The sequence below is a fragment of the Lepisosteus oculatus genome, chromosome 10, assembly GCF_040954835.1.
Source record: "Lepisosteus oculatus isolate fLepOcu1 chromosome 10, fLepOcu1.hap2, whole genome shotgun sequence".
In the NCBI taxonomy this organism is placed as follows: Eukaryota; Metazoa; Chordata; class Actinopteri; order Semionotiformes; family Lepisosteidae; genus Lepisosteus; species Lepisosteus oculatus.
The window spans coordinates 15,234,796-15,262,588 of record NC_090705.1 but is presented as its reverse complement, the minus strand read 5'-3'; the positions used below and the strand labels follow the sequence as shown (position 1 = coordinate 15,262,588).

General features: G+C 37.7%; 1 protein-coding gene across 4 annotated transcripts; it reads right to left on the bottom strand.

The window, feature by feature from the left end:
* Nucleotides 1–1,902: 1,902 nt before the first annotated feature.
* Nucleotides 1,903–26,819, bottom strand: tent4a (terminal nucleotidyltransferase 4A). 4 transcript variants are annotated; one of them, XM_015357701.2, is made up of 13 exons: nucleotides 25,838–26,819; nucleotides 19,057–19,180; nucleotides 17,670–17,716; nucleotides 17,352–17,472; nucleotides 16,641–16,748; nucleotides 15,482–15,610; nucleotides 14,150–14,363; nucleotides 13,134–13,260; nucleotides 12,790–12,893; nucleotides 9,968–10,146; nucleotides 7,148–7,294; nucleotides 4,981–5,142; nucleotides 1,903–4,391 (listed from the first exon to the last, which is right to left on the bottom strand). In XM_015357701.2, the coding sequence occupies exons 1-13, from the start codon at nucleotides 26,611–26,613 to the stop codon at nucleotides 4,215–4,217; spliced, it is 2,415 nt and encodes an 804-aa protein (XP_015213187.1). In that variant the 5' UTR covers nucleotides 26,614–26,819; the 3' UTR covers nucleotides 1,903–4,214. The 4 variants fall into 4 exon arrangements, with proteins under 4 accessions (XP_015213187.1, XP_015213189.1, XP_015213193.1 ...); XM_015357703.2 differs by having other exon boundaries at nucleotides 5,089–5,142; XM_015357707.2 differs by lacking the exon at nucleotides 25,838–26,819 and adding an exon at nucleotides 25,444–25,554.
* Between the last annotated feature and the right edge of the window lie 974 nt (nucleotides 26,820–27,793).

Sequence of the window (27,793 nt, the reverse complement as noted above, 5' to 3'; positions counted from 1 at the left end):
TGACCCTGCGCTCTGACCCCAAGCTCCGTGTCTGTCTCATGGAGAGCACGTTGGAGTATATGAAAAAGACAAATTCTTAATACAAGAAATTGTATATGGCCAATTAATCGATCTTGTATAACTTTATCATTGCAGATTTTTACAGGTATTTTGATTTCATGATCTATTCATGTTTCTGCCTGTATTTAAGATTCTCTTCCTTACCTGCTACAGACTTCATTACTCATTTGTCTAATTCGGTCTCTCCTTATATCCCTTCTGTCCACTGTATTCAGTCTATAGGACTCTTAGAAGTACCTCCTTTTTCAGTTTCCTGCATCTTGTTCTTCTCTATTCCTCTGTTGCAGACTCGCAAACCTGAAAGTACTGTCTCCAACCACCTTGTGGTGCCTCTTCAAGGTTCATCTCTTATACCACAAACAAAAAAAAAGTGTATTTCTGTTTTTATTACTTTTTACTCATGGATTGTACTTGTATGGCCTTCAATTGAAATGTCTACAGCAGTATGACCAAAAGATTGTATCTTTGTAGTTATTCTGAAAAACGATGCAGATTTCTTACAGTAGATGTATTTGTAATTTCTTTAGCTTATTTTAGGCTTTGACAACTGCAGCATGGTCAGTTCAGTTTTGGCCAGGAAATTTTTGACAGTGACATTTTAACTCTTTTCTTTTAATGGCCACATTTGTTTAGATATTGTCTTGACTTATTGAAGTCTACAACATGCATTGGTTTCCCTTGACAAAACAACTATAGCCCTGATGGACTTGTCTCGCCCAGGGTGTATCCCGTCTTGTGCACTTTGCTTGTCGGTACAGGCTCCGACTTCTTGGGACCTTGTCTTGGATAAAGTAGTTCGAAAATGGATAGGTTTGGGGGAAAAAAAGTCCAAATTATTTCCATTTTTGCTAAAAACTTGACCGGGTATGCAATTTTACAGCCCTTGATTCAAGGTGAACCAGACAAGCTGTAAATTCCTATGATAAATCTTCCTCTGCTTAATATTTAAGTTTTCCTAAAACTATTACATTCTGCATTACAAAGAGCAACAATTTCATGGAAGGAACCAAGAAAACACCAGTAAAACGTACATACCGTTTCTGAAACAAAATACATATAATAGGAACAAGTAATAGGTTACACCCAAAGAAGGCTCCACAGCCAAAGCATGTTTCCCTTTTCAGCATGGAATAAATCTTTACTACGAATGCTGACACAGCTACCCACCTGAACTACTTCAATACACATATGCTGACTAACTCAGTGTTGATGCTACACTTTCAGGCATCACCATAATTTTGATCAGTTATGCATATTTTATATATAAACAGAAGGGGTTCATTCAAATTCATATAAAATGTTACTAATAACCCAAACACAGAAAATTAAAAACGCAAACGTCAAAATAATGATTGTTTATGTACTTAAACAAGTATTTCAACTTTAATAGCACTTTACATTTAGAATTTTGAAAAATTGACTTTAAATCAGAAGAAATGTGAAATATGCACAGAAGAAATGTAGTGGTTGAGGCAGGAAACCATGTCATAAGCTTGGAAAAACAGCTAAAAACCATAATTCCTTATGCAAAAATGGCAGCAGAATTTTAAACGCAATAACCAATGAATAAGGACCAGTACACTCTGAAGCTACACATAAAAAAAAGTGAGCATAGATTTCACCTGCCTACAGTGTGCACATTTGTGACAGACAATGACATACTTAAAAAGAGCACTTGCAGGTTGAAAAATCATACATTAGTGAAGACTAAGTGGCTAAAAGTCTAAAGCTAAAAAACCTCTAAGATGGTACAATTGCACTGATGTAGCTATTTAACCCAAGTTAAAAAGGACAGAAATGAAAGGTGACCGTTCCCACTTAAAAACAAAACAACCAGAAGTATTTGTTTTAAGAAGTTTATTTAAAAAAAGAATAGAAAAAAAACTTTACATAAAAATGTTTCTCCAAAAAAAATGATACTTCCTTCTGTTACCAGTTAAGATATAACCACAGTGGTAGCCAGGCAACCAGATTGTTTGGTTTAATCATGACTCAAATGTAACATTTTATGACAAGCATACTATATAACTGCCTGTCATATTTAAAGACAGGAAAAGCAAAAGCCAAATTTAAGAATTGAGTCTGAATCAACGCATAAACGTAAGGCGTTTTGCGTCTACTTATTTAAAACCATATAGAATGAATACATCGGCACTGATACCAGTTGTTACTCGGTCTAATTCACTTATGATTTTCCATAGTTCTCAGCACTGGTTACATGACAAATGGTTTTGTAGAGCACTGTTTACCACAGCTCCACAATGGAATGTAATAACAAAAATGACAGAAAGGCAGTTGGCTTTTGGCTGCTAAGTGGAGTTTAAAGTTATGCTTTCATCAACAGCAGTCTCACTCACCTCTGAAATCTATAGATATACATCGTACAGTACATTTCAACCATTGTTAGGAGGTATATTCCCTGGTAGTGGCTGAAGTGGGGGAGGATAAGTAACCTTATTTTAAAAACAAGTGACTTTAAATGAACACATAATACTGGTATCGTATCGCTGACAATATTTCCTTGGAACAACCATGGTGCTTTTAAAACTCAGGGTTTGGGTACTATTTCTGTAGTTCAAAAAGGTAACAAGCAGTGGTCGTCATGAAAAAAAAAATCCACTTGCATAGTATACCTGTATGCATCAGTAACCTTAAAGTGACAGCAATACAGTTTGTGCGCCATATACTTGCTGCACCACGATGCAATACTGTAAAAAATACTTCAGGCAATGCATCCAGCAAATGGAAGTACTTGTTAATATTTGATTTGAATGTGTTGCTCTTAACAGAACGAATACATACTGCTATACAGATTCCAGAATGGAATCAAAATAATTCCTTTCGCCACATTCTGTTGACTGGGCACCCTTGGAGCAAATGCTTTTAGGGGCACCTTGCATAAACACAGGTTACATAAATTAACACTGATTTAAATCTATTCCTAATACACTGTACCTTCATTTGACTCCCCTTTTCCTCAGAAAACAACTGATCGCCCGACCCTCGGTCATTGCCATACTCTTGAAAAACATTCTTCAAAATGAGCTCTGGTCATTCCTTTTGACAAAACCACGCTGCTAGAGGCTATATTCTCTCGGGGCTAGAAGCACACAGATTAGTGTAGTTCCAAAACATTTGAGGATCATTTCACGGAATGAGAACAGTGGCCTGGGATGGCTAAATGGGAGATTCCCAACTGGAATAACCATCAGATGTGGATTTAACACTAATCATATATGCTTTAGCGCTGAACAGGTACATTGTAACCCAAACAAAAAAAAGATTAAAAACAGACACCAAAAGGGGGCTTTTAGTAAAAACAGGACTAAGGACATTTCCAGTTAATGGACCTGTTGACTACTCCTTTCACAACAGCTCCAAGAAGTGAAGAAAGTCTCTGGCTAGCCTATTTTCAATTCCCGTTTCTTGCCCTGCTTTGCACATCATTAAAAGGGGAGTCCTCTTGTTACAGTTTGCAACTATAAACTGCTGTTTTTAAAACATCAGACCTGCAAAGACCACAATCCAGGAAAGGATCTGTAAACTTGTAGAACAAAAAAACCCCAAAATATAACTTAAACACCTGACATATCCATATAACAAAATTAAATAAAACCATTTTTTGAAACCAAAAAACAGTTATTGCACAAATGATAAACAATTTGTTCCTTTTGTACATTGTAAAATGAGTACTATGACTATGAAAAAGGAGGCAGCTCTGCCTTGTAGTGTAGTCTGGGCCAGTCCATCGCTGAAAGACAAAAATGGCTGGTCATCAACTTGCCAATGCTTTTGCACGCATGTAAGCCAGAGAAAATATTTTCTTCTCCAAGCTGCAGCAAGTCACTGAATAGAGCCACTTCCAGCATCAGATGGTGAATCCTCACAAGGCCAAAAAACAAAATGGAGCAGGGGAAATAAAAAGTAAAAAAGTAACACTGAACAAAGAACAAAACATTTACATCTGAACAAGTCTTCACAGATTCAGCACTGAACAATATTATCTGCAAGGTGGATTTCTGACCACTGTGCAGGAAACATGCAAAGAATCAACTGCAGGTACGTAGGGCTACCTACAGTGTGAAGTATTGAATGCTGGTCTTACTCCTCTTTGTGGCATTTGTAAAAACTCCAGCTTCAAGACGGAAGCGATCTTATCTACTAAGGCTGACTGGTACAATATCCCTCGTGTGCTTCCTCCTGCGCCAGGTGTTGCGGTTGTATTGAGCATGTCCCCTGTTGTTAATAGGCTGTTTCATGCCCACCATTGGGTTGTGGACAGCACCTGGATTATGGAGTCCCTTCATGGAATACTTTGGCCCACTTTGCATCTAAAGAAGGGAATAAGGTACAGTGTGATACCTGTATGGTATGAAACAAGCGATAACCACATTTGCTGGAACTTTCTCTTCGTATGCCCTACACAATTCTGAACAAACTTCCTTAGTGGGAAAACTCAAAAAGATTTTACATTAATCAAAAATACTCCATTCTGAATCAAAGTACATTTACTATGCACTTCCCCCATAATAATGGTGTAAACTTTTTATTGCTTTAACGTTTTTTCCATTTAATAGCAAATACTCAGTCTTAAGGGAACAAATGGAGACATTTCTATCCAAGAAAAATGTATAATTTTGACATTTCTGTACTTAAAAATAGCAAGTACAATTTATCGTGCTCACTCAAATATGGAGAGCTTTAACAACATTGGGTTGTAATGTCTGACATTGGGTAAAAACTATTTCATATTTTAAATAGGTTTTGAAAATAATTTCCACAAGAAAGAAAAACATTAGCATTGAGACAAGTTCTATAATTCTGTATATACAAATCTGGTGATTCAAATACAAGGACCACGGAACAAAAAGGTGGAAAATGTATTAGCGTTTTGACAACCTGAAGTGTGCAGGCGCCTACCTTGTGATGCAGGTGGGGGCTTGGCAGAGGGCTGGGGGAGGCAGGGGGAACAACAGGAGGGGGCATGTGTAGGACAGCATTCAAAGGAGTTGTCCCTTCTATACAAACCTGTCTGCCAGGTAGTGAAGGAACACCTAGGTTTCCAGAAAGGGATAGCCTAGCCTTGAAAGAGAACAGGGAGAAAGAGCTCAGGGCTTCTGCCAACAGCAATGAAAAGGAGTCGGTCAAACGGTTAAGTTTTAGCACACCCGGTGCACATTTAAAAATAACTAAGTTCCAGTATTTTACTTGCTTAATTGAAAGCTTATATCTGGGTATGTGGATAGACAAGTTGGGATTTAAAAATTGAAAAATAACGTAATAAATCACATAGGGTCATGCAGCACTAAATCATAAAAAAAATCCTGGCACCCTAAACTATTCGTTTTTTTTTTTTATGATGGAAACCATGGATTTCAATGTCACATCTATAAGGGAGCAAGAACTAAAAAGCCCATACAGCATACAATGTTCCAGCCTGGTGGAATTTTAATTCTTAGTCCATTTTGAAATATCATACCTTTTAACTTTAACAATCTTCTTGTGGTTATTCCACCACAGTGTGTATGTGTCTTTCATTTTTTACAAAACTCCAGATTTGTGTACCAGGGCTACTAAAATATTGTCCAGTTTTGTACATTAGTCTTGCCCATGTGTCTTGTATTCATGTAATGTGATGTGATCTATGCGTTTTTTAGACTACAAATGTGCCAATTTTAATTACATTTTTGTTATACAGTTAAGCAATTTTTTAAAAAGTCATTTTTTACTGCAGCATGATTCTCTGATTTATTAATGATTTTAAGCGTCATACTTTTGCGTTTTGCAATCCCTCTCCGCTTGAGTTAAAACTGCTGAATTCACATAAAATAAGAAAGCACCATGTTGCGTCTGTTAAACTTAAAAGATATCTGGCTGCAAATTCATGCTATTTGCAGAGGAAAAAATAACCCACCAAAAGGTTTACAGGGATACACTAATCTGAATTTATTCTGACAAAATAGAAATTATACCTTTTAAAGAATTTTTTAAAAACAGTTAGGCTAAAAAAAACATCTTTAGCATGTAAAATTTGATTTGACAAGTTTGTAATTGGAGTTTCGTATCCAAGACTTTATGCAAACCTGCAGCAAAATAATAAAACAGTCAGAGGTGGCTATACCTTTACACCATAAGTCACAAAGAATTTCTCTGCTTCCAAAAGTAAGGGAACCTTTTAACAATTTGGGTCCTGTGAAAAATCATGTATATGGAAATGTTACAAATGAATTGACCAGCTAAATTGTCCAACAATGTAAATTCCCCTACGATCGTTATACAAAGTTAGCTGAGGTCACAGCCAGTGTTTCCCAAACTGCAATCGTTATTGAACAGTATTCTGTGGCTGTGCACCACTTACTACACAAAAGAACACCAGGTCGAGTTCAGCCTACAGACGATTTTGAATCTGTCATGTGAAAAACATGGCCCAATCCATGTCTGCCAAGGAATAGAAACCCTGACTGTTTCCAACATTTAACAGCAAGCACTTCCTTTTCCAAAAGGAATATTTGGTGGTAAAGAAAAGACCCTTAACTTGATGAAACTTTAGGATTAAAGTGGTCCATCTGGCATTCAATGCGTGAAGTCAAAAATGAAGACACAAATAGCATGATTGAAAATGGTTAGATACGAGGCCTGCTGAAATTTAAAACGTTAAGTTTACAAATACTTGTTTAAACACTGATACTTTTTTTTACACATGCACAATTTTCATCTGCTGTTTGACTTGGGTTTTATTTCCATCCTGAATATTGCCTTGTCACAACGATTTGGAAACCGCCAACCTTGAAATCAAAACCATTCCATGACACTGTCAATCACTCCTTAAAATCAACAAAAGAGATCACTGTCATCGCTTCATGAATTTTTACATCCTCCATGCAACTTATAAAGCTTTCTCATTTCTTTCACCACCCCAAGACGGACACTTCCTCCATTTAAATTCAGTATGGAAAACTGCCGTGACAAAAGCTACCAGAGCTGACTAGGTCAGCTCGGAGAACTACGGGAAAAGAAAGAAAAGGGAAGGCAGATGTTTTTCCTTAATGAGGTAGATGGATAGCTAAGCCAGATAAGAAGCACTTACCTGGGAGCCAGAAGACATTATCAAAGCTCCAGTTAGGTTTGGCTTCCCATTTGGCAACTGTAATGCAGGTCCGAGTGTAGACAGCGTTAGTGCATGGATGGGAAATGGGGGAATGTTTGCCGCTGAACAGGGAGTTGAATCGGAGTCCTTTAAGAAAAAGACGAAAGCAAAATACTTACATTTGCAATTTATAAGAACCTCGGGAAAACCATTCCTTCAAAGTATGAAAAAAATGTTACCAAAATATATATATATTTTTTAAAGAACTGAATGTTCACAATTCTAAGTCATACCGGCAAATAGTCAAACGTATCTGAATGATTCTAAAAAAAAATGAGCCCCTGATAAGTCATACTTTGCCTGCTTTAATGTTTTGGACATCAGTAGCTAGGATCAGAACATCTAATGGCTTTGTGTGGTGCACAGAGCAGTCATAAACCATATCTGTTGCATTCAAAGACTCAAGTGATCCAGCTTTCATACAACCTTATTTTTAATGTAAGTTTCTGTGTGATAACTAGTTAATTCATTAACATTACCTCAAGTCTACTTTCTCATTAAATGACCAATTTCATGCACCAATTTTAATAAATGCAGGGAAAAATTACAAATAAACATTTATACAGTAGTAGACTGTTATGGAAAAAAAAATCCACAATACAGAATTAAAACATTACCTGATGCAGCACTATATTGAACTAATGTCATTGTCCTTAGCGTTGCTCACCAACCGATAAGTGCAACATAACCTCAAGGCATAAACAGTTGACCTTTCACTGCCTATACCCATGTGCTGACCATTTTACCTACCGGAAAATTCTCACATGACATTTAATAACAAAAGTTTCACCTACTGACATATTGAAGCCCAATTTTACATTTGGTACCATTTACAATAGGTCAAGTGGAAAATCCATGGTACAAACTGTAGTAAATGAGGCACTATTGTATGGTATGTCAATTTCACTAGTGCAACTGACATCTCAGAACGGTTTTCGTACAGCACTGTAAAATGATACAGCTATGGCATGCTCCACCTTCTTCATGAAGATGTATGCAAGTCTCGGATTACAGCAACCAAACAAGATGCACTGAGCTCATTACTGGGTTTTTTTTTTAAAAAGGGAGGAAAAAGCTGCAGAATAGGCAGGGTGTAGTTTACGCTGACTTGCACGCCCAATTGTGAACGCAGCTGCAATGCAAGGTGAAGTATTTTAGGAAATGTATCGAGCCGCCTGGCATCTTTTACTGTCTGACGAAGTTCATTGTTGCAGTTGTTTTCTTAAAAAGGCGACTCTTGCTTAGGAGCCACAGGGTGGCCAGGGACCTAGATAATCCGGACCCATACACTAAATCCTGAATTCAATCACAATTTGTCACTTCGAAAGAGTAAGGAGAGATGTTGGAGAAAAGCAAATTAACTAGTCTGCGCTAAAAATGTGGAGTACGTGTTGCCTTTTACATTGCATGTTAATATTAATCTTATTTCAAATGTGTATTTAAATCTTTTGAAGTATAGCTAACCATGCACCACCAACAGATCCTCAAGTACATTATAAACTGTTTGCTGCTAATTTGGTTAGCGCAAACACCCTTCAAAATACATCCTTTGCACTAAATGACTATTAGGCAATATTTCATTTTTACACAATCTATTAAAATAAGAATTATCCACTTCCATAAATTTTAAAACTGTCCAAAAAGAAATCTTACCTACATGTTAAATACCGATAAACTGGACATACTTTTATTCCCTGAAACTCTGATTTTGGAGTAATTTTGTTTGTGAAAAGATACACCTAGTACATGCAAGACATACAGCCTGGAAGTACGGGGACTGATTTTCACATACCAAAGGGTATCTTAAGCTTTTCTTGAACAAACATCCAAACAAAAGAGTTTTAATTTTCTAACAAAACAATTGTCTTTATTTATTCAATATAAAGAATTTAACATTAAACCAAATAGAATATAGCTCCTCTGACAGCCATTGTGGATTATCATAATAGAAGATTTCAAAGCTCATTAAGCTTTAAAAAATATTTATAATCTATATATAATCCATAACAATTCACCCTAAAAACAGAATTAAGACTTATTAGCCCCTACAATGGATAACGATAGACCACAAGAATGTACCATAATACAGCAGAGTAAACCACGACTTGTAACAATTAAGCAGTTCTTTGGATAATAGTAACATATTTCCATTGTTCAAAAACAAGTTACATTTTTCCATTGTTTACAAGGTTAGAAGACTGAGCAGAGCAGGAGGCTACTGGGATAAAAGAAATTGCCTATCCCAGCTCCTGCTCCATCACATTTGCAACGATAGGCAAACCTTCATCCTACACTGTATGCTTCACAAAGCCATTTCCACTTTTACAGCAAAGTTCAAACTCTTACTTTCTTTGGAGAAGCTCTTATTTACACTGACATTGCTAAAATATACTGTAAAAACATGGAAATTGGACAGTCATACCACAAACAGCACAAAACCGAACAAAAATATTTTCCTCCTTTATACAGCTGCTGTTTAAATACAAGATAAAGCAAGAATGTCTAGGTTTTCAGGAGCAGGCACATCTAGGCAGCCATCTATGTGGAGAGGCGAGGCCTTATAAGTATAATGCCTGAACCATATCGAATGTAGTTTTTTTCCCGTAAGTGCAATTTCAAAAGTGGCACCCCGGACACTGCTTTTAAAAGATATTCAGACATTCCATAATTAAATGTACTTTAAATACCTGTGGTGGTTAAAACAAACGAATAAAATACTTGTGGTGATTAACCAGGGTCTCTTTAGAAACAAAAACTTACGATATCACTTCCCGAGAGGGAGGAAATGGAGGATGCAGAAGAGCCGGAAGAGTGCTGATGGGGGCTGGAGAGAGACATGGGCGAGTCCACGCTTTGTGGGGAAACTAAGTCTCGCTGCTGCTCGGCATTCCGAGCCATACTACTGTGCTCTTTCTGCTCTGTGCCTTGTATCCTGGAATCTAAAGAGTGAAAAAAGGTCAGTTACAATGAATTGTATTCACATTCTCTGTTTCAAGCATTTGCCAGGATTGTTACAACCAATATTACATATGCAGCAAACAGTCTCTAAATGGTACATAATTGTTCCACGTCATTAAGTGGGGGGAATAAGGGTATTACCCACCTACTGTATCTCCTGATTTTCAAACCTGCAGTACAATGGTCTTACTAGTGGACAAAGATGGAAATACCCATGTAAAGTCGCTTAATAGGTCACTGGACCATCACACACAGCCAGTATGGCCTGCCAAGTCATTCAACACAATGCTTGTTTACAGAGGTGGACAATGCAGTCTCTTAAGTGATTCCAGAATGTCCCATAAATGTTTAATTGGGTTCAGATTTGGTGACTGAGAAGGCTGCTAGAAATGGATAACTTCAACATCATGCTCATTAATCCACTAGGCCACCACAAATAAATACTCATTGATATGGAGCAGTGATTCTGGAAGATACCAGAAAGAAAGACCGCAACATGGGGTGAACATGATCCTTCAGTATCATTAAGTAGCGATTAGCACCGGCCGTGCCTTCTAATGCAATCTGTGCACCTAAACCACATCAAGAAAACGCACCCCCGAACATTATGGAAATACCAAAACCCTTCACTTCAAAAGCCAAGGCCTGCAGACTTGTTTGCACCATATGTGCAGTAATCCATTTGTTGAGAGCATGGTGATGGAGAATTCATCTGACAATAGTGCAGTTCTCCAGTGCTCAGAGTCTATACCCTTTCAGCATCACTGAACTCTCAAACACATATTGCCTGGTGTGAGGATTGGTTTTGTACGCTACAACCCAATTACAGTGTCCCACTCTATGGATTTCTCAGAAGACCATTTTTGATAAAACAGGCTGCTTGTGCCCCAGACTGAAATATCCCATTTGAAGTGAAAGGCAAAGCAGGCAAACAACTGCATATCACAAGCCTGGAGGATTCCTGCTCACTGTTGTGCTTGTCTGCAAAGATCTTGGAGGAAAAGATGGCAGCAATCACCTTAGAGACTACGGCTCATGTGGAGTCCACAAGTTGAGCAGTCTTGGTCACTGAAGCTCCTGCCAAATGGACCCCAACAAAAACCACCTCTTCCAGCGGCCATGCTAGTCATTATTGTAGGCAGCCAAGCAACCAGCTTTTTTCAGCTGGACTATAAACATGCTGGGATCATATCTGCTTAACAAGACAGCTGCATAAAAGCACTTGCTATCAATGTATTTGATGTCCCTCATTTAGTTAGGCATTTCCATTTTTGTCTACTATCCGTAGACGATCCAACTGGTTTGCAGTTTCAACAGACATCCAAAGAAAGGATTCACAAACTTTAGATTATGATGTATAGTGCCAAATTATAAACTTTCAAATTGTAAAAGCACACATTACATAATGGGTTCGACTTCCTAATGGTTACGACGGCTACACTTGTGCCAATATTTAAATAAACATCTAAACTATGTGATCATTACAACTGAGGACTGCAAGCATGACATTTACTTTAATGCAAGCATATACAACCACTACTGTATCTACTTAAAAGTAACAGCATATGGTTTTAATGCTCCAGTCCTCTAGGGTTCCATTCTCAAAATAAAACTCCCTTATCCTGAATAGAAAAAAAGTTACAGAATCCTACCACAAGGAGCGGTCATTACTGACCTTTTCAGAACACACTTTCATATCAGGTCTCTTATATCAACTGTCACATTCTACCCAACGCAGCATATTCTTTTGTGCAACTCGTATAATTTCATCATCAGATTTCTGGCTTAGAATTCTTTCAAAATATGGAGCACTACAGTATTAGCTATAAGTATTAGCTTGCTGCAAGATCTGGCTTCCTTTTTAGGGCACTCTGTTTCTAACTTTGTCTCCACTTGTTTCCAGTCTTCAGTGTTACTGCATTTTCATACTAACTTATGCAGAGCTACAGTATGATGTGAATATTTGCAGCTACTTTTAAAGCTGCATTTTTAGAATTTGTCACTAATTATTCACTACACTCCATGCATTGCGCCTAGATTTGGAATTAAACCAGAGCTGGACAAAAATGGTGCTAAGATCTTTATTACGACGAAATATGTATACATAAAAGCCTCAAAACTACAATTAAACATTTGAGTTACTGGAAAGTGTCAGTACAAATACCACAAAAACATCTAGTATTAAACTCCAATGCCCATGAGTTAAATCCCAGAGCTACTATAATTGTACTAAGACTAAGCACTGATGCCGTATTTTTATGATTTAATATATCCATGGTGAAACACATTTGAAATAAACCAGAACATGAGTAAGCCAGAAACTGAACAACCACTCACCAAGCAGTTAATGTCTACCCCAGTAAGATGTTGTATATTCTAAAACGTACATGTTAAAATAATTTGAAAATATTCACAAAACCTGAAAGAATATTGGCAGCATTTTCTTGTGGATGCAGTACTTTCTACTATGACCAGTTATGGTCACTGGAGACTGCTGTTAAAAGATTTAGAAGAACTAAGAAATAAGCTAATGTATGGAAGTTATTTGCTGCAAATATTACATTAATACTAATAAAATTCCTGACAACCAAACCCAAAGCTGAAAGTCTTAAGAGAATGCTTACCACCACTGTCGGTCTTAGTGCAGTTCTTCCCTCCCCACTTCTTTATGATCCATTCCCTATAATCAATGACTTCCTGGGTGACTTTAATAATACGACCTAAAGTGCTGCAAAAATGCAAAATTAAAATGTCAGTTTTTACATCCAGTACCCTTGTCAATTTAAACAGGAAAAAACAGCTGTTCAATTATGTTTCAGAGACCAAAACCTCTCAAATTAAGATACTTCAAATCCGTTTTAGACATTCCTATCCTGAGTTAGTGACAATGTATGTTTCAATCGAAGATAACCCGAGGTGAAATTACTACTGAAACTGTCTCAAGCAACAGAACTCAAACTTTGCTTACCTCTCGGAGTCTTTGTTGGGATATGATCTTGCAAGAGGAGATACAGCATGGCTTAGGACAATGTAAGCATAGTCAAAGACTTGTTTCACTTGCATGGCACCATAGGAACTCCTGCCTACATCATTTCCTAAAAAAAAAAAAAAAGATCCACAATGAGTGAATGGGATATTCAGTAATAGAATACATGGGGATCTGAAAAAATTATTTGCTTACACAAAACCAAAAGTGTAGATTTTGTAACAATCTCTTTCTGAAATAAGCAATAAAGAACCCAGGGTGGGTAAAGGTAAATGACAGACATGAAATTAACATGGTGAATTTATAGGCAAAGTACAACACCGAGATGGAACAGACAGTGGTAAATAAACATGGCTTGGACCCAGCCAGATTTGTAATCATTTGTTTAGCTATCCATTTCTTCACTGTTGGATAAGAAACATTCAAGTATATAAAAACTAGTCTTTTCTTGCATAAGAAAATCTGCTCATTTTATGATCATAAATACATTTCAAATTATTAGACAATCTGAAGACTTCAGATGTCTAATACCTTAAAAACACATTCTTAGTATTACCAACTTCTAATTCAGGTTAATAGCAAAATTAAGATATGTAAAATATGTATACAAATAATGCAACAGGCCTGTCGCACTCCTTATCCTAATATAAGAGCTAGATATGCAATATAAAATTATGTAAAAGAAAGTTCCATCGATCACAGCAAGAGTGCACCACAAAAACTTTTATAAAAATGGTTCAGGTGGGTAGCTCTGTCAGCATGCGTAGGCTGCAAAGGAACGAGTAATAGGTTTATTCCATGCTGAAAAGAGAAGAAAGAAAACAACGTTTTGGACATGGAGCCTTCTTCAGGTGTGGAAAAAGTGGTTCATTAGAGTCAGTGTTCTGATGGCCCTCTTTTGCAGTCTTGACTTTCCAAAAAAAAAAACCCACCACCAGTCCTAATGACCCCTTTCAAAGTGTTAATGTTTGAATAAGCTGTTCTTTTCACATAGTTACCTGGCAAGAGGGGATCTTCAATGCATAACATTGACGGCCTATAACCATTTGTCATGGCTTTCATGATTTCTTCTTTGGCAACATAAGCACCTCCATTTTTTATCCGAATACCAGTTTTGAAGTAGTTAAAATGCCTTCCGTAAAGCTCAAAGAATTCAATTAGAAGAATGCCCAGATTTACATTGGGTCCCCTGGCATCGATTCTTGGGTGCAACTACAAAAATAAAGAGAAAACTTGAATTTATCCAATACATTTTAATAAGTGAAAATTGATGTATACAGAAGTGCGGGAGATAAACCTTCTTAATCATTCTGGTAAAGACCACCTAGGAGAATTGGAAAAGGCTGCAGCTGGAAAGTAACAACCTGCAATTTACTCCTGACTAGTACAGAAAGATGCCACCCCTTTCCTTCGTGAGGACACTAGGATATTTATGAGAAATTACCAACATTTATTACTCGTAAGGCACTTAAAATTTATAATCACTGTACCAACGAGTGAAATGAGAAGCTAGGCATGTATGCCTCTGACATACCCACTTAGTAGAGCCGTTTAAGATAAAAATATGCATAGCAGGTGCGCTCTGCAAGTCCTAATAATTACTGTTGCACAGCACACCCTCACCAATTCAAGCCCACCCAATCCATGCAGCACTGAGCTAACATTGCAATGAAACAGACTCCCGGATGCAGCCATCTAGCAATAACCAGCAACATGTGGCTTTTAGTATTTAACCCATTATGCTCGGAGCAAGCAATTCTACTGGCCGAACAATAGCACAGCTCTTTCTGCAGTGCTGTCAAACTGAGACACCTTAACGACAGCAGGGGTTGCATAAAAGCTTTGCAGTCTAGAATTTCCTAGACAGTAACAGGGCACCCAACCCCAGGAACACAATTCTTTGTACATATGCTCCTGGAGGCCTGGTGCACAGGTCACTGCAATGATATAGCTAGCATCATACCCCACATTTGAAGCAATGAGCTAAATGCCTGCAACTCTACTGCTTTCATCAAATAAACCACTTAGGAATCTTTACAGAAAATCATGCTTTTAAAATTTTAAGCTGTAGAACTACATGTTTTGGCTTATGCACAACAGAATAATCTGTATGTTCGACATTTTATTTTTTACATAACAGGGCATTTAATAGTTAACTATACAAATGAAAGTTGCTCATAAAGTAATACCTATATAATCCTGTATTTATAAACATTTAAGAAATTAAGAAGCACTTAAGACCAATGTAATTAATAGCCTAGAATCACATTAAAAATTTAAACATGCAGGTTTAGGAAACATTGATAAAACACTCCATTAACATCCCTTACCTGCAAAAAGCTGATGGCCATTAAAATGAGGCTATAAGAACTAATACCACCCGTGAACACCTCATTTAAATCCCTCTGAAGAAGAAACTGCTTCAACACAAAAATCAAGTAAGGAAGCACAGTATATTTCTGAAAGAAAGTAAAGCAAAACATGTCATTTACTCAAATAACTAAATATCACTTACTCACTTTTGTTAAACTGCTTAAAAAGTTAAATTAGAATAAAACATTCATATTTGGGATTTTTACCTGCAGAAACAAGAGAATTATGAAATTTCAACCAAGAAAATACCAGCTGTTCCAAATATTTTCCCTACATAGGGACTATAAACACCTACATTTACTTTATTAATGAATTAGCTATTAGTACCATAGCTGTAAAATAAGGAATTTCTTAATTTACATATCCATCAAACCCTGAAGGTGAAGCTAATTTCTAGTCACAATAATTTTCTACAATCTGCCTGAAATATCTTACTCTTAAATAACGATAAGATGTAATTTCATTAACAAGATGAAAAATTCTAAAGTTACTATGGCACATTATTTTAATATGCAATTCAGTTTTGACACCTTTTTCTTTCATCTGTTTCTAAAAAGGAAGGTCATTCTTAATATTTAAGTAAAATAACTAAGATCCAGGCACTACACAAATTAAAATGGTTTAAAAGGATACCACATGGTATGGAAAAAAGTATACATTAAACATGAGGCTACTAGCATTTTTGTACCCGGTTTTGTATTATCTAGGATCACACCTGCATCTCCAAATCTACCATAAAAACTACTACAGCAAGTCGGACAGGGGAAAAAACATCTATAACAATTTGAAAGAACAATTTCACTGCTATTACCACTACATGTGCCTCTAGCCACAATTAACCCCTATTCATCATTTATCTTACAGAGGACAAAAAGTAATCTAGAATTAAGCTATATGTCTAGATGTAATTCAGACCTACAAAACATTTTAGCTTACCTAACAGGTTGTTTCCCTAACCGCAATTTAGAAATCTCACGGATCTTAGTCCTGAGGTAAGATGGGTCAAAAGAGATCAGAAAAGTTGTAATATTCAAATTTTAGTTGAAGTCAAACAACACAAGAAAGCCAGAAGGCAAATGAAAAGCCAATGCATGGATAATTGAAATAAAAACAAACCTTAACATATTCCTTTATAAGCCACGCTGCTTTCACACCAGTTTCTACGTTGAAACTGATGTCCACTTTAACTTCAGTCTCTTGGTCGGTGAGTTTTATTATTGGTACCTGAAGAACAGAAAAATGTTTTAAGGCTTTTTTTCCCTCTGTCATTTAAAATATCAAACAGCAGAAAGATGTACAAAATGGAAGCAGAAAGAGGAACAAAACAAATTGTGCAAATGCAAGGATAATCATTCAATCCTTAGTTACCTTTATTCAAATGGAAATAAAATACAAAGCAATTGTTTTAGGACCAGTGGTAAAATGATCGTACTCTTGGGGTGCTTAGGACAGATAACTTGTGTCTTGACTAGTGCTACTTAGTATTGATACATAGGCTATGGGCATTTCTTTGTGGGGGAAAAAAAACAATAATAGTTGGTTACACTGTCATTTATTCAACAGAGAACAGACAGGAATGGTTGAGCTTACAACCTCCCTAGTTTTATAAAAAAAAAGAAAAATAGCTTCCTGATTACAAATGATTCTGTATGGCTTTTTAAAAATTAAGTTGGGCCTGATGGACCAAAAAGCTTCATTGTAATTTTTATGTTATAATGTAAATCCCTCCAAAGATTTCAATTCAACATTATGCCAAAATCCACTACCAAAAATGTGGCATGAAGTTTTTGGTACACATGGAAGTAAAAAATAACTGCACTAACTTACCGTAGCTTTGTCAAGTACTTTAATAGAGTAAGGCTCAGCCACATTGTGTTTCCGTAGTGCTTGTTCCAGCTGCTGTAGAGGGGGACGTGTCCATTTCCCAAAGACCACTAAGTCTATGTCACTGCAATAACAGAAAAAAGTTTCCTTATACATTTCCCATTTTTCAAAAACACCATAAATGTAGGAATAATTTAAAACGTCCAATAGCCCAGGTCACACTACAAAAGCACATTTACCTACAGTACACAAACAGGTCAGTCAACTCAATACAAAGAAAATCCAAAATGCAGACGATTTTATGCAATTGCTACATCATACCTTGTTGGGAGATAAAGTCCTGTACTAAAGCTGCCAAAAATCTGAACCTGAAAAGGAAAGACAGTGCATATTTCAAGAGTGGAATTGAATTTAAGAAAACAATATCTGCTGAAATACAATATTATGGGAGCTTCCCAGGCACAAATCATGCATTTATTATTTAGCATGACGCAAGGGGGCAAAGATCCTGAATTTTCCAATGTTTCACCGCCATTTCCCCTCCCTTCTCAAACACTCTGAAGGTATTCAGCAAAAGCCAACTAACACTTATTAAAAGCAGCACCTCCAATTTCAGCAATGAGGTACTGGCACCACACAATTATACAGAAACTGTCTGGCACCTACAGCCTTAGTTCAGGGCCAAACTGAAACCACGAATATAAATGCAGCGATTACAGAAAATGGAAGAAACCTAAGCATATAGAAATTTTCAATATTATCTCTGAAAAGTAATATTCTAAAGCTTAATGAGATAGTATTGAGTGTACTAAGTCTGTATGAAACCTTACACTGTATAGCCATATTTTAAAAGAAAGATGTTGGGCGAATTGAACGGAAGATTGTGTACTCGTTAAAGAAAACGAGAAAAAAGGCATTCTATTAATAATGTGCTCAGTCACAAGTTAAAATTCTCCCATTACTCCCTTTTCATTTATACATGACTATCACAAGTCTAGAATATGCATTTCCACTCACTGTTGCCCTTTGCTGATGAGGTCTTTCCAAGCCATTTTAGGCACAGTTACTCATGAAACATCAGAAAGTTCAGCTGTCTGGGCCACTGAAATTCCTGACAAATGCACCCCAACAATCAGCCCTCTTTCAAAGTCACCAAGGTCTACTCCGGTAGTCCTGCTAGCCACAGTTACAGGCAACCAGGGCTATCCAGCATTTTTATACATGACCCTAGGCATGCTGGGATGTTATCGGTTTAATTAACGTTTATGCCAAATCTATGTGGAAAGCCTGGCTTTCAATGTATTTTTTACCCCGTTTACTCAGGTGTTTCCATTATGTCCACTACCTGTACCTAATAGCTCATAGATGTGATAAAATATGTACTAATATTTACTTTTGAAATAAATGAAACTATAAATCTGCCCCTTTTGACTGAAATATGCAGTACTGAGGTTCTGACAGTGAAAATACCCTGGGCCTTCCCCCTCCCAACACAAGGGTATCTTTTGTACTGTTACACACCAAATAGTCAAACAATCTCAGGGTTTATTGTATGTTCTATTCTCATAACTGATGTTCAGGGAGATTCTAAAGCTGATCAGGACTCCGACAGAATACAAATGCTCATTCCCCATCACACTGTAGTGACATGTTGTTTTAAACTACTGAACCCGTCCTGTGCTTGCCTGCTGCAACTTTTTCTACTTACATCAGCAGTGGGCCATAGATCCTTTATAACTCTCTCTATTCTGTTCACCACGTCTTTACGCATAGCTGCTTCTCCAGGACGTGGGGACATGAAGTGGTAGAAATCCACAATCTCTTCATGAAGGCTGTTGGAAAAGCAAGACAAGTTATTGGATTGCTAATTCTTAATTAGCAAGACGACATATACATGAAGAAAACCTTCAAATGGATACACCTTTTGTATACAGCAAATTCCAGGTAGCAAAATACTGCAAATATACTTCATATGAGTAATAGAAGTATTTAGAAATAATGCATACATAATACTGGATAAGAGTTTCTTTACTTACTTGCCAGTTTGGCATTCAACAATAACAAGTAAGAGGTTAAAGCAGAAGGAAAATACGTATTTGTATTATACAAATACTGTTAGACAAGAGGCATCATCCAATATGAAATATACAAAGCAATATGAAATTGAGGTAGTACAAACTTTCTCACTGAAGTGTAAATTTAAGCTGAAGAATAGTGTGCACAGATTGCAAGAGGCATGGATCAGAGTAATAAAGATCTAATGACTAATTGCACAGAAAATATTCAGTTTTCTCATCCAGAGCATCAATTTGCTCTCCTTTTATCCAAGTGCATAAACACTGGTTTACCTAGTATAAGAGCCTTAAATATTAATTTTATCCATAATCAAACATCACTAACAAGATCAAGTGAGTCTTTTGCTTTTATTTCTAGTTGCAAGAAGATTCCAAAGAAACTGTTAGCTTGTACCAATGATATTGCATCAATCTAGTGACAAATAACTATTTCATGGACCAGAATAATTTATAGTTGCAGCCAAGTTCAAATTCTTAAGCACTAGTGGTATCACAGGGTACGATCGTATGGTTTTCACTACATATTAGTAATTGAAATAAAAGTTGAGAAGCATATGGTAAAAAATGAAAACCTTGCCGTCTGAAAAATGCAAGTCCAATATAGGAAGGTACTCATCTACATAGTCCACAGCAGGTGATAGCAGTAGACACTGTGACAAAGTCTGGATCAGAAAAAAATCTATGTAATAAATTAAGCAACGTACATGTCAAATTCAGTAAGAAGAAAATTACAACAAAGCATTTTGGTTATAGAACTTCAAATACAGATGTCGACTAGGTAACATCTGTAGCCTGACATGATTTTAGTCAGATACCCATTGCTAAGGGGGAGGGTTTATGTCTGACTGCCAGAACTGCTGACTGTAGACAGTTGGCCACTGTTCTGTGTGTTTTACCTCCGATTCAATCCTCAATTCATCTAGAACTATGCAGATCAGTAGCACAAATTGGTACTGACCTGTGTAGGGCTGGGCTGCTAGGTCATGATACAAGCTTTAACCAATGCCCTAACTATTCTATACCCAGCTCACATCTGCCCTTTGACAACTGACCAAGCAAAGACATTCGTCCAGCCGATGAATGGCTTTTGATGTTGGATGGCTTTAATTTAGGTTAGACAGTTCCCTGAGTCACTATTAAGAGCTTAGACAAATGTCCAACAGACAAAAGGTAAATTTGAAGGACAAAAGGAAATTATCCTCCTACCACATATATAAACAAAGCTCCGTTGAGTGCATCATTCTTACTGGCTCCTGATTGATAAAGCTAAAAAAAAAAAGCCTTCCATTCTATAAAATCAGTGAAGAAAAGATTCATACTGCAGCAAATGATATCTACCATAAATGATTAAAAAACTGCATCCTGCAAGGTAGGACAAGTTCCACTTTCACACAACACTGTTGCCATGAGGACTGATGAAATAACTGAAGATATCAAGGAGCAGTTACTGGGGAGGATAAGAGGTCTCCATGGTTTTCAATTCAGGCAGATGAATCAAATGAAATTAAAAACAGGCAAAGCTTTTATAATATATGTTTTGTAGCAGCTTATATTTTTATGCATGAAGATTTACAGTGCGCAATTCTACTCCCTAGCAACAACAGAAGAAAGCTTCAGACTTTCTATTACAATTCAGGCCTGCTCAGCTGGACTCTTTACATACGTTTGTACAGAATGTGATGAATTAATGGCGTTAAGACCTAAAAGTACTGTCTTAATGCAAGTCAATCCATTGTTTAGTTCACCACAAAATGTTGACAAGCAGAAGATTGTCTCCTGAACTACACAACTGAGTTACATGACAATTTTTAATACCATAAAAGAATACTACAAGGCACTCAAAATGTTAAACCCTGGCTTGCAGTTTCATGTAGGCATCTACAAAACCCTTCAAAAATATTCAATGCTTCACAACTACAGCATTTGCTAGCTTCAGAGACAGAGCTAAACATCTTTTATTTAAAAGTTCAATGTATCACTTTTTAAAGCAAAAATATTCCTCTTAAAGTGTTGCAGTATTACAGTAAAACTGAACCATCAGGCATAAATGGAGAGCGAGGAGTGCCAGTTATTCAAAGTTAGCTGGTTAGTCAAGATTTAAGTATGTTCTCACAATCAAATGTTCCTCTCAACCACACAGAGGTTAAAATGTATGCAAGTTGGGACACATTTATGGTACCTTCGCTCTTACAACTTATTACAGTGCTGGAATACAAAACACTATTACAGTGTACTGTACGGTACTTTAATACTAATTGCAATACCCGAGCCTACCAAAATACAGCAGAGACAGACTGAAAGCAAGACAACTTGAAATTCTTCCCAAGAGCAAAGGATGATTTTGTATTGGCTTATGGGGAAAAGCCCAGTTAGCACAGCATTCCAGTTTGTAAAGATTTTACTGCAAGTGCAAAATTTTACAAAACTTAAAAAATGCTACGGGACATTTTGAACGTTTTAATCCAAGGCTCCATTATTAGAGCTCAGAAAAGCAGCAAACACTTTGAGTCAACAGCAATTCCTGTACTTTTCCCTTGAAAAGTAAATTAAGAAAATAGATTTTACACAAGACCACATGTAGTTGTATGACATACCTTAAAGCTTACATTATAATTAGCCGACATAAACAAAAGTAGACTGATATCACGAATTATAAACAATTTCCAACAAACGATGTAGATTTCCAACTAATGGAAGTGAGTTGGTTTCAAACTTTTGAAACGGCTTGTGTTCCAAGACTTGGAATCCTAGAAAGTACATGCCACAGAAGTACAGTATATTGGGACAGATACATCACCTGAAAACTCTTTCAAAATCTTATAAACCTTCACACAACTGCACATATATCTAACAGTTGCAGGGTGCATTGGAAACACTGATTTTGGCTCATAATTCCGAGATAGGACTATCATGCAAACAGCTCTTGCTTGGAGCTAATTTGTGAAACAGTTTTTGAGCTTTATAGGTATTTAATCGGCTACTAACAAGATGAATGGGCAACATGAAAAAACAAGGATCTCTTCCTTGTTAATACATGGCGCATTACACCAATTCCAGCCTTTTTAAAGCTATTTGATCCATTAACTCCAAAAATTGTAATATAAAGTACCATAAGACTAGAAGATTTACTTACAAGACATTGTTTTTCCAGCATATATACACCTCACATGGTCTCCATCACAGGAACAGTATCACTGTTTATGAATTTGTGCCAAGTTTCAATTCAATCAAAAACGGTTTCTAGTTTGCACCTCGCAAGAGCTTCGATGACTCCCCCTTCTGCAGTGGGTCATTCACTGTGTGGCGAAAAACTTAAGCAAATTGAGCACACGGCTCTTGATCAAGGACTGAAATGAATTAAACTCCAGACTTGGTAACCATCCGGTTAAGATGTGGTGAAATGGGGTTCCCATATAAAACAGAATGGCTGCCACCACTTTGTTCACAAACTCTAGCCCACTGAACTACTATCCCTGTCTGACATGAAACGTGGCAAGTTTGTTCACTACTGCACCTCACAGGCTGAGCCAGAACTTCATATGCTCAAATCAGGTTACCATTTATAAAACTATGCGCTCTTCAAAAACTGAGCAATTAAATCTAATCTTGGGAGGCATACGTCTAGTGACAATGAAATTATTCTACAAGAAGTATTCTGGTATAAAGTTCATAAAAGAACCCCCATTTTGTTACTGGCAATCTTTATCCCAGGCCACAAGTGACTCCTTAGCAGAACATTTAATCAACTAATTCCAAACTTAGAAAATGCATGGATGTTCTTACTCAGGGTTAGGGGGGAGTTGGAGTTAGTCCCTGGTAGATCCTGGACGGGATGCTGGTCCACTGCAGGACAGACACAGACATGCACAACACTCACATCAGGGCCCGTTTTCCACAAAGGCCAACTGAGCCACCAGTTTCTTTGGACTGAGGGAGGACACTGGAGCACACAAACCTGGGGAGAAGATATCAACTCCACACAGAGAGCTTCCCACATACAGAATTGAACCCAGGGCCCTGTTGCAGCCACTGATGTATTTCAGAAGCTGTCAATGGCTGAGATAAACATGCCAAAATGAGGTCCCTACATAACCACATAATGTGATACGTTCTAAATAATATAAATCTTAAAATTAACAATTGTCAATGCAACATGGACAGGATCACATTTGTGTTCAGAGACCATCATAATCATACAGTAGAGCGCTGTATTCTGACACTGTGTTGTCAGCACAAGCATCTCATGTGGTTTACACTGAGGAGACCGATTTTTTAGATTAGCACCATGGCATTATAAATAGGTTTTGGATTACTGTATTATACAATAACAGCATATATTCTACACCGCAGTTTGGTCTCCATTTCACACTGGACTTCTCCTAAAAAGACCTTAAGCACACAATTTAAAGTTTCTATAAACAGCTTGGGTATCTGAAAATCGTTTTCATTGCCCTGATGTTTCTTGGTGGACAACTTAAATGCAACATTTGAAGTATTCAAACACTGTAAGAACAGATGCTAACAAAAAAAAGCGAAGAAAACAGAATAGGAAAAAGTGTTCATGCAAATATAAAATTCAAGAAATATTTTTCAATCTTGTCACAGCATTTCCAAGTTCAAGAAAATAAACGTTTCAACTTTAAACCGTTATAGTCAAATCTGATAACTTCAATGGCTACAGACGTCCAGGTGTAAAAACCAAAGATCGCTGTAATAAGTCAAATGTAAACATGGGCCCATTAGTTACTGCTTCCATCTGAAATTATTTAATGGAAGAAATGAAACTTTGAAACCGGACGATTTTTATTTTTCTGGTTTGTCTTTCAAAACCCCGACGTTCTGAAGCCAGCAGTTCCACAGTTCTTGCACAAGAAATATCCCATGTGGGCGCAAGCAACCATTACAAGTTCATTTCCCAACCCGTTTCAAATTCGCATTCAGCATTCGACCACATCCTGCACAAACCCGTCGCGTTACTGTACTTTCTTCTCATTGATCTGTAATTGGCTGAATAGATTTTTTTTTTTCGGAAACCAAAGGAGAGGACGTTTAAGAAAGCACTAACCATTTTCAAAATGTGAGGTCCAATTATGCCCGACCATTTCCCTCACGTGAGCACTTAATTCAGTTACCGTGCAGGAATCCGAAAGCGCCCTACAACTTGGCCCTGATGTCAAGTACAAACGCACCGGAATCAAAACGGCGAAAACCCGTCAAATGAACGCCTGTTCTAAAGGTGACTAAAAACTATTCTGTCTGCGGAACTCCTAACCAAATGAACGGCAAGATCGTCTTAACAGCCCTAAAATTACTGCTACAGCCCTTCCAACGGCTCAGTAAAAGGAAATGTGCAAACCACAATCGAGACCAGAGAATTACATTAATGCCCACAAAGTAATAAAAGGCCAAATCCATAACATCCTTCTGGACAAATACCCTGCTCTGTCAAAAAAAAATAATCTCATGACAGTATAAAACTACTCTGAGGTTTCTATATGTTAAACTTAAAATATCATGTTTCAACAGAGGGGCAGGACGAAGAGACCGAGGATACATTTTTGAAAGAACGGGACCGTCGTATTACCACACACAGGCCTTAGGTAGACGTTAGCGACACCATTTTGTGTCAAATAAAAAAAAAAATCGTGGTTTAGTTTTACGCATACCATTCGGTCAAAGTAATTTGTTTGGCTAAGAATAGCAAAGATCCCATTTATCCGAACGGATTTAACGACAGATTGACTTGTCTAGTTGATTAAAGGAGAAATGCTTAAATGAAGTATTATACGGGCACAGAAAAGGGGGGTAAACCTCCCATTTGTAACCATTTAAAAGCTTTTCGGGGTTTTTTTTGTTGCCTATGTCCCCACATTCCAAACCTACCCAACCCACTCCGAGTACACGCCCACCAGCCCCAGTGGAGCTTCACTTCAAAACCTACTCTTCGTGCAAACCCAATTATCCGTAAAACAAACCGAAATCCACTTTCAAACAACCATCTCAAACACGCTACTACTTACATTTCAAACGCCGTTTTGCCCGAGAGTTATAAGCAAGCGGCGAAAGACAAAAACCGAGATCCCCAAGCGTAAAACCGATACATACGACCAGCCTGCTTTTCGCCTTGTGCCCCGTGTGGAAGTAATTGCATTACTCGAATCAAGCGTAAAATGTCCTATTAACACCTGTCTAGTCAAAAGAATTAGCTACGGAACTGCACACTTCTTTCTCGTGTGCAATAATTCCCTTTGCATGATAGTTTAAACCATTTTTAAAAAATATTTTCTAAACGAGTCAAGGTCCTCACTACAAGTTACAAATTGGCTGAAGTAATCGCTGCACCTCATTTTACATTCAGCCGACAGCTTGTCACAGTGAACCCTTGCACAGCTCAGTATTTCAGACGTATCTTACCCGTTGACCCCGGGACTGTATTTCCTGGTTTTCCAAGGCGTCCCAGAACAGGCATAGTTCCCATTACCCCAGTTGGAGAGCAAATAGTTGATCCCATAAGTGCTCGCTTTATTGTCACTTTTCCTTCGGCCTGGGTGGCGGTTGTGATGGTTGTTGAGAGCTGTGGAGCTGTGATACTGGTGAAACTTGTAGTTTTCGTGGAGGCTGTGTTGATGCTGCTCCTGCTGATGATGAGTGCTGTTATTGGCATTGTATAACAAGTTCTCGCTGAAATTGAAAAATAGGTTGGCACCGCCTGCAGTCTTATTACTGCTACCAGTATTGCTATTACCAATAGTCCTTCCCGAAGAGGAGTTGGATGAAGGGCTTTCCGTTCCCGACTCGATCGAGGAGGACGAAGACACAGATGGAGTCTTTTGCAACCGTTTCCCCTCTCCACCAGCTGCCTTTAATCGGTTACTGGCTGGGGGAGGCAGAGCATTATGTGTGCTGCTGTTTGATACACTGGAAGATGAAATTACAACAATGCTACTGCTGCTGTCCTTACCGGGCGCATGATTCTGATGGCTGCTACAGTTGCCCGTGCTTTTTCTGGGAGCAGCAGCAGCAGCTACATTTTTAAAAACGCTGGAGTCCAAAGCCGGCGAATTAACACAGAGGTGTTGGTGATGACTGGAGTTTGTCCTGACAGCCTGAGAGGTCTCCCAGATATGCATCCACAAAGCATTAGCAGGTCCTTTCTGTTCGGGCTGAATCCAAGCTACCCTCGGATCCATTCAAACTTCTGTTTTAACAACCCTTTCTCCGAATCCCTTTGTCTGTTAAAATACACGCGTGTATGGTCCTTTATAGTTCGCAATTACACCCCATTTAAAAAAACCCAGAAAGTAAGCGCTAAAAGCCCAAAGGGACCGGGGACCGCTGCTAATCCTAAATACTATAAACTGTTATACACTACTGCGATCCAATATGGCGCATTCTCTTGAACCCGAACCCCTAATGCGCATGCGTGCTGGATTTTAAACTCTCGCCCTCGGCCCATCCCCCTGTTTCACCAAAGAGCAGGCGCAGTTGCTATTACCTTTTGCTCCTCCAATCCGTACTTGAAATCTCAAAGAACGGGAGATTCGGCCCATCCTAGCTCTAGTTTGTACATTACGGTAATGGCGTCTCCCGGATAGCCAGAATTGTGCCGTACGTAAGATATTCTACAGGGTTCAGATGCCCAGATTTAAAAAGAGTTGATTGGAAACCAGATCTCTCAATGAAACACTTTCCCAACCACTTAAGGATACATTGTCATTAACGTCCTAGCAGTCTTCCATTGTTCTTAATGTACTCGGTAACATATTTCTTTGATAGCAAAACGCAGCGTTTATGTTTAGTCTTGACTGGGAACCTTTTAACATTTGAACGCTCCGAAACTATTTTGAGCACGTTCCTAACTAAAAACGTATTTAAAGACAGTTTACCACAAAACATGTTTGAAGACAAACTCAAAAAATCCTGACACACCTGAAGTAGGACCGACAGCCTTTTTTCTTTCATTTCACTTTGCATATTAAATCAACCTCTACTTAGAAGCCTGTTGAATTTGATCATTACTCATTTTTGTGTGTAGTGAATGGTGAGTTCTATAATTTTGTTCCTATGGCACAGTATTTTCTTTGTTAAAATATATTATAAAAAACCCCAAAGGAATAAAAAGTTACATGAGTTTTAAAATAAACTTCAGAAGTTTGAAGAGAAGTTGCTGTTTTAGACCGCACATGATGGTGCTTTTATCCTGTAATTTCTTTGACCCCCTGTAGGCTGGGTTGCAGGCACAACAGTCTCACCTTTTCCACCTTCCATCAGTATTGCTCACATTAAAAGACAAAGAATGACAGGAGAAATTTGCCATTCACTTTTCCTAATAAGATGCATTTTTGGAAATTTATGTTGAAGCCTTGGCCT

Bases quoted from the DNA above. Each gene is read 5' to 3' on its own strand.
- tent4a (XM_015357701.2), bottom strand. From the start codon at position 26,613: ATGGATCCGAGGGTAGCTTGGATTCAGCCCGAACAGAAAGGACCTGCT. The intron at 14,364-15,481 runs GTAAGGGATGTT...TTATTTTTGTAG, and splicing joins TGGCCATCAGCTTTTTGCAG to TTGCACCCAAGAATCGATGC. The intron at 7,295-9,967 runs GTAAGTTTTTGT...TTTTTCTTAAAG, and splicing joins CCCTCTCGGGAAGTGATATC to GACTCCGATTCAACTCCCTG.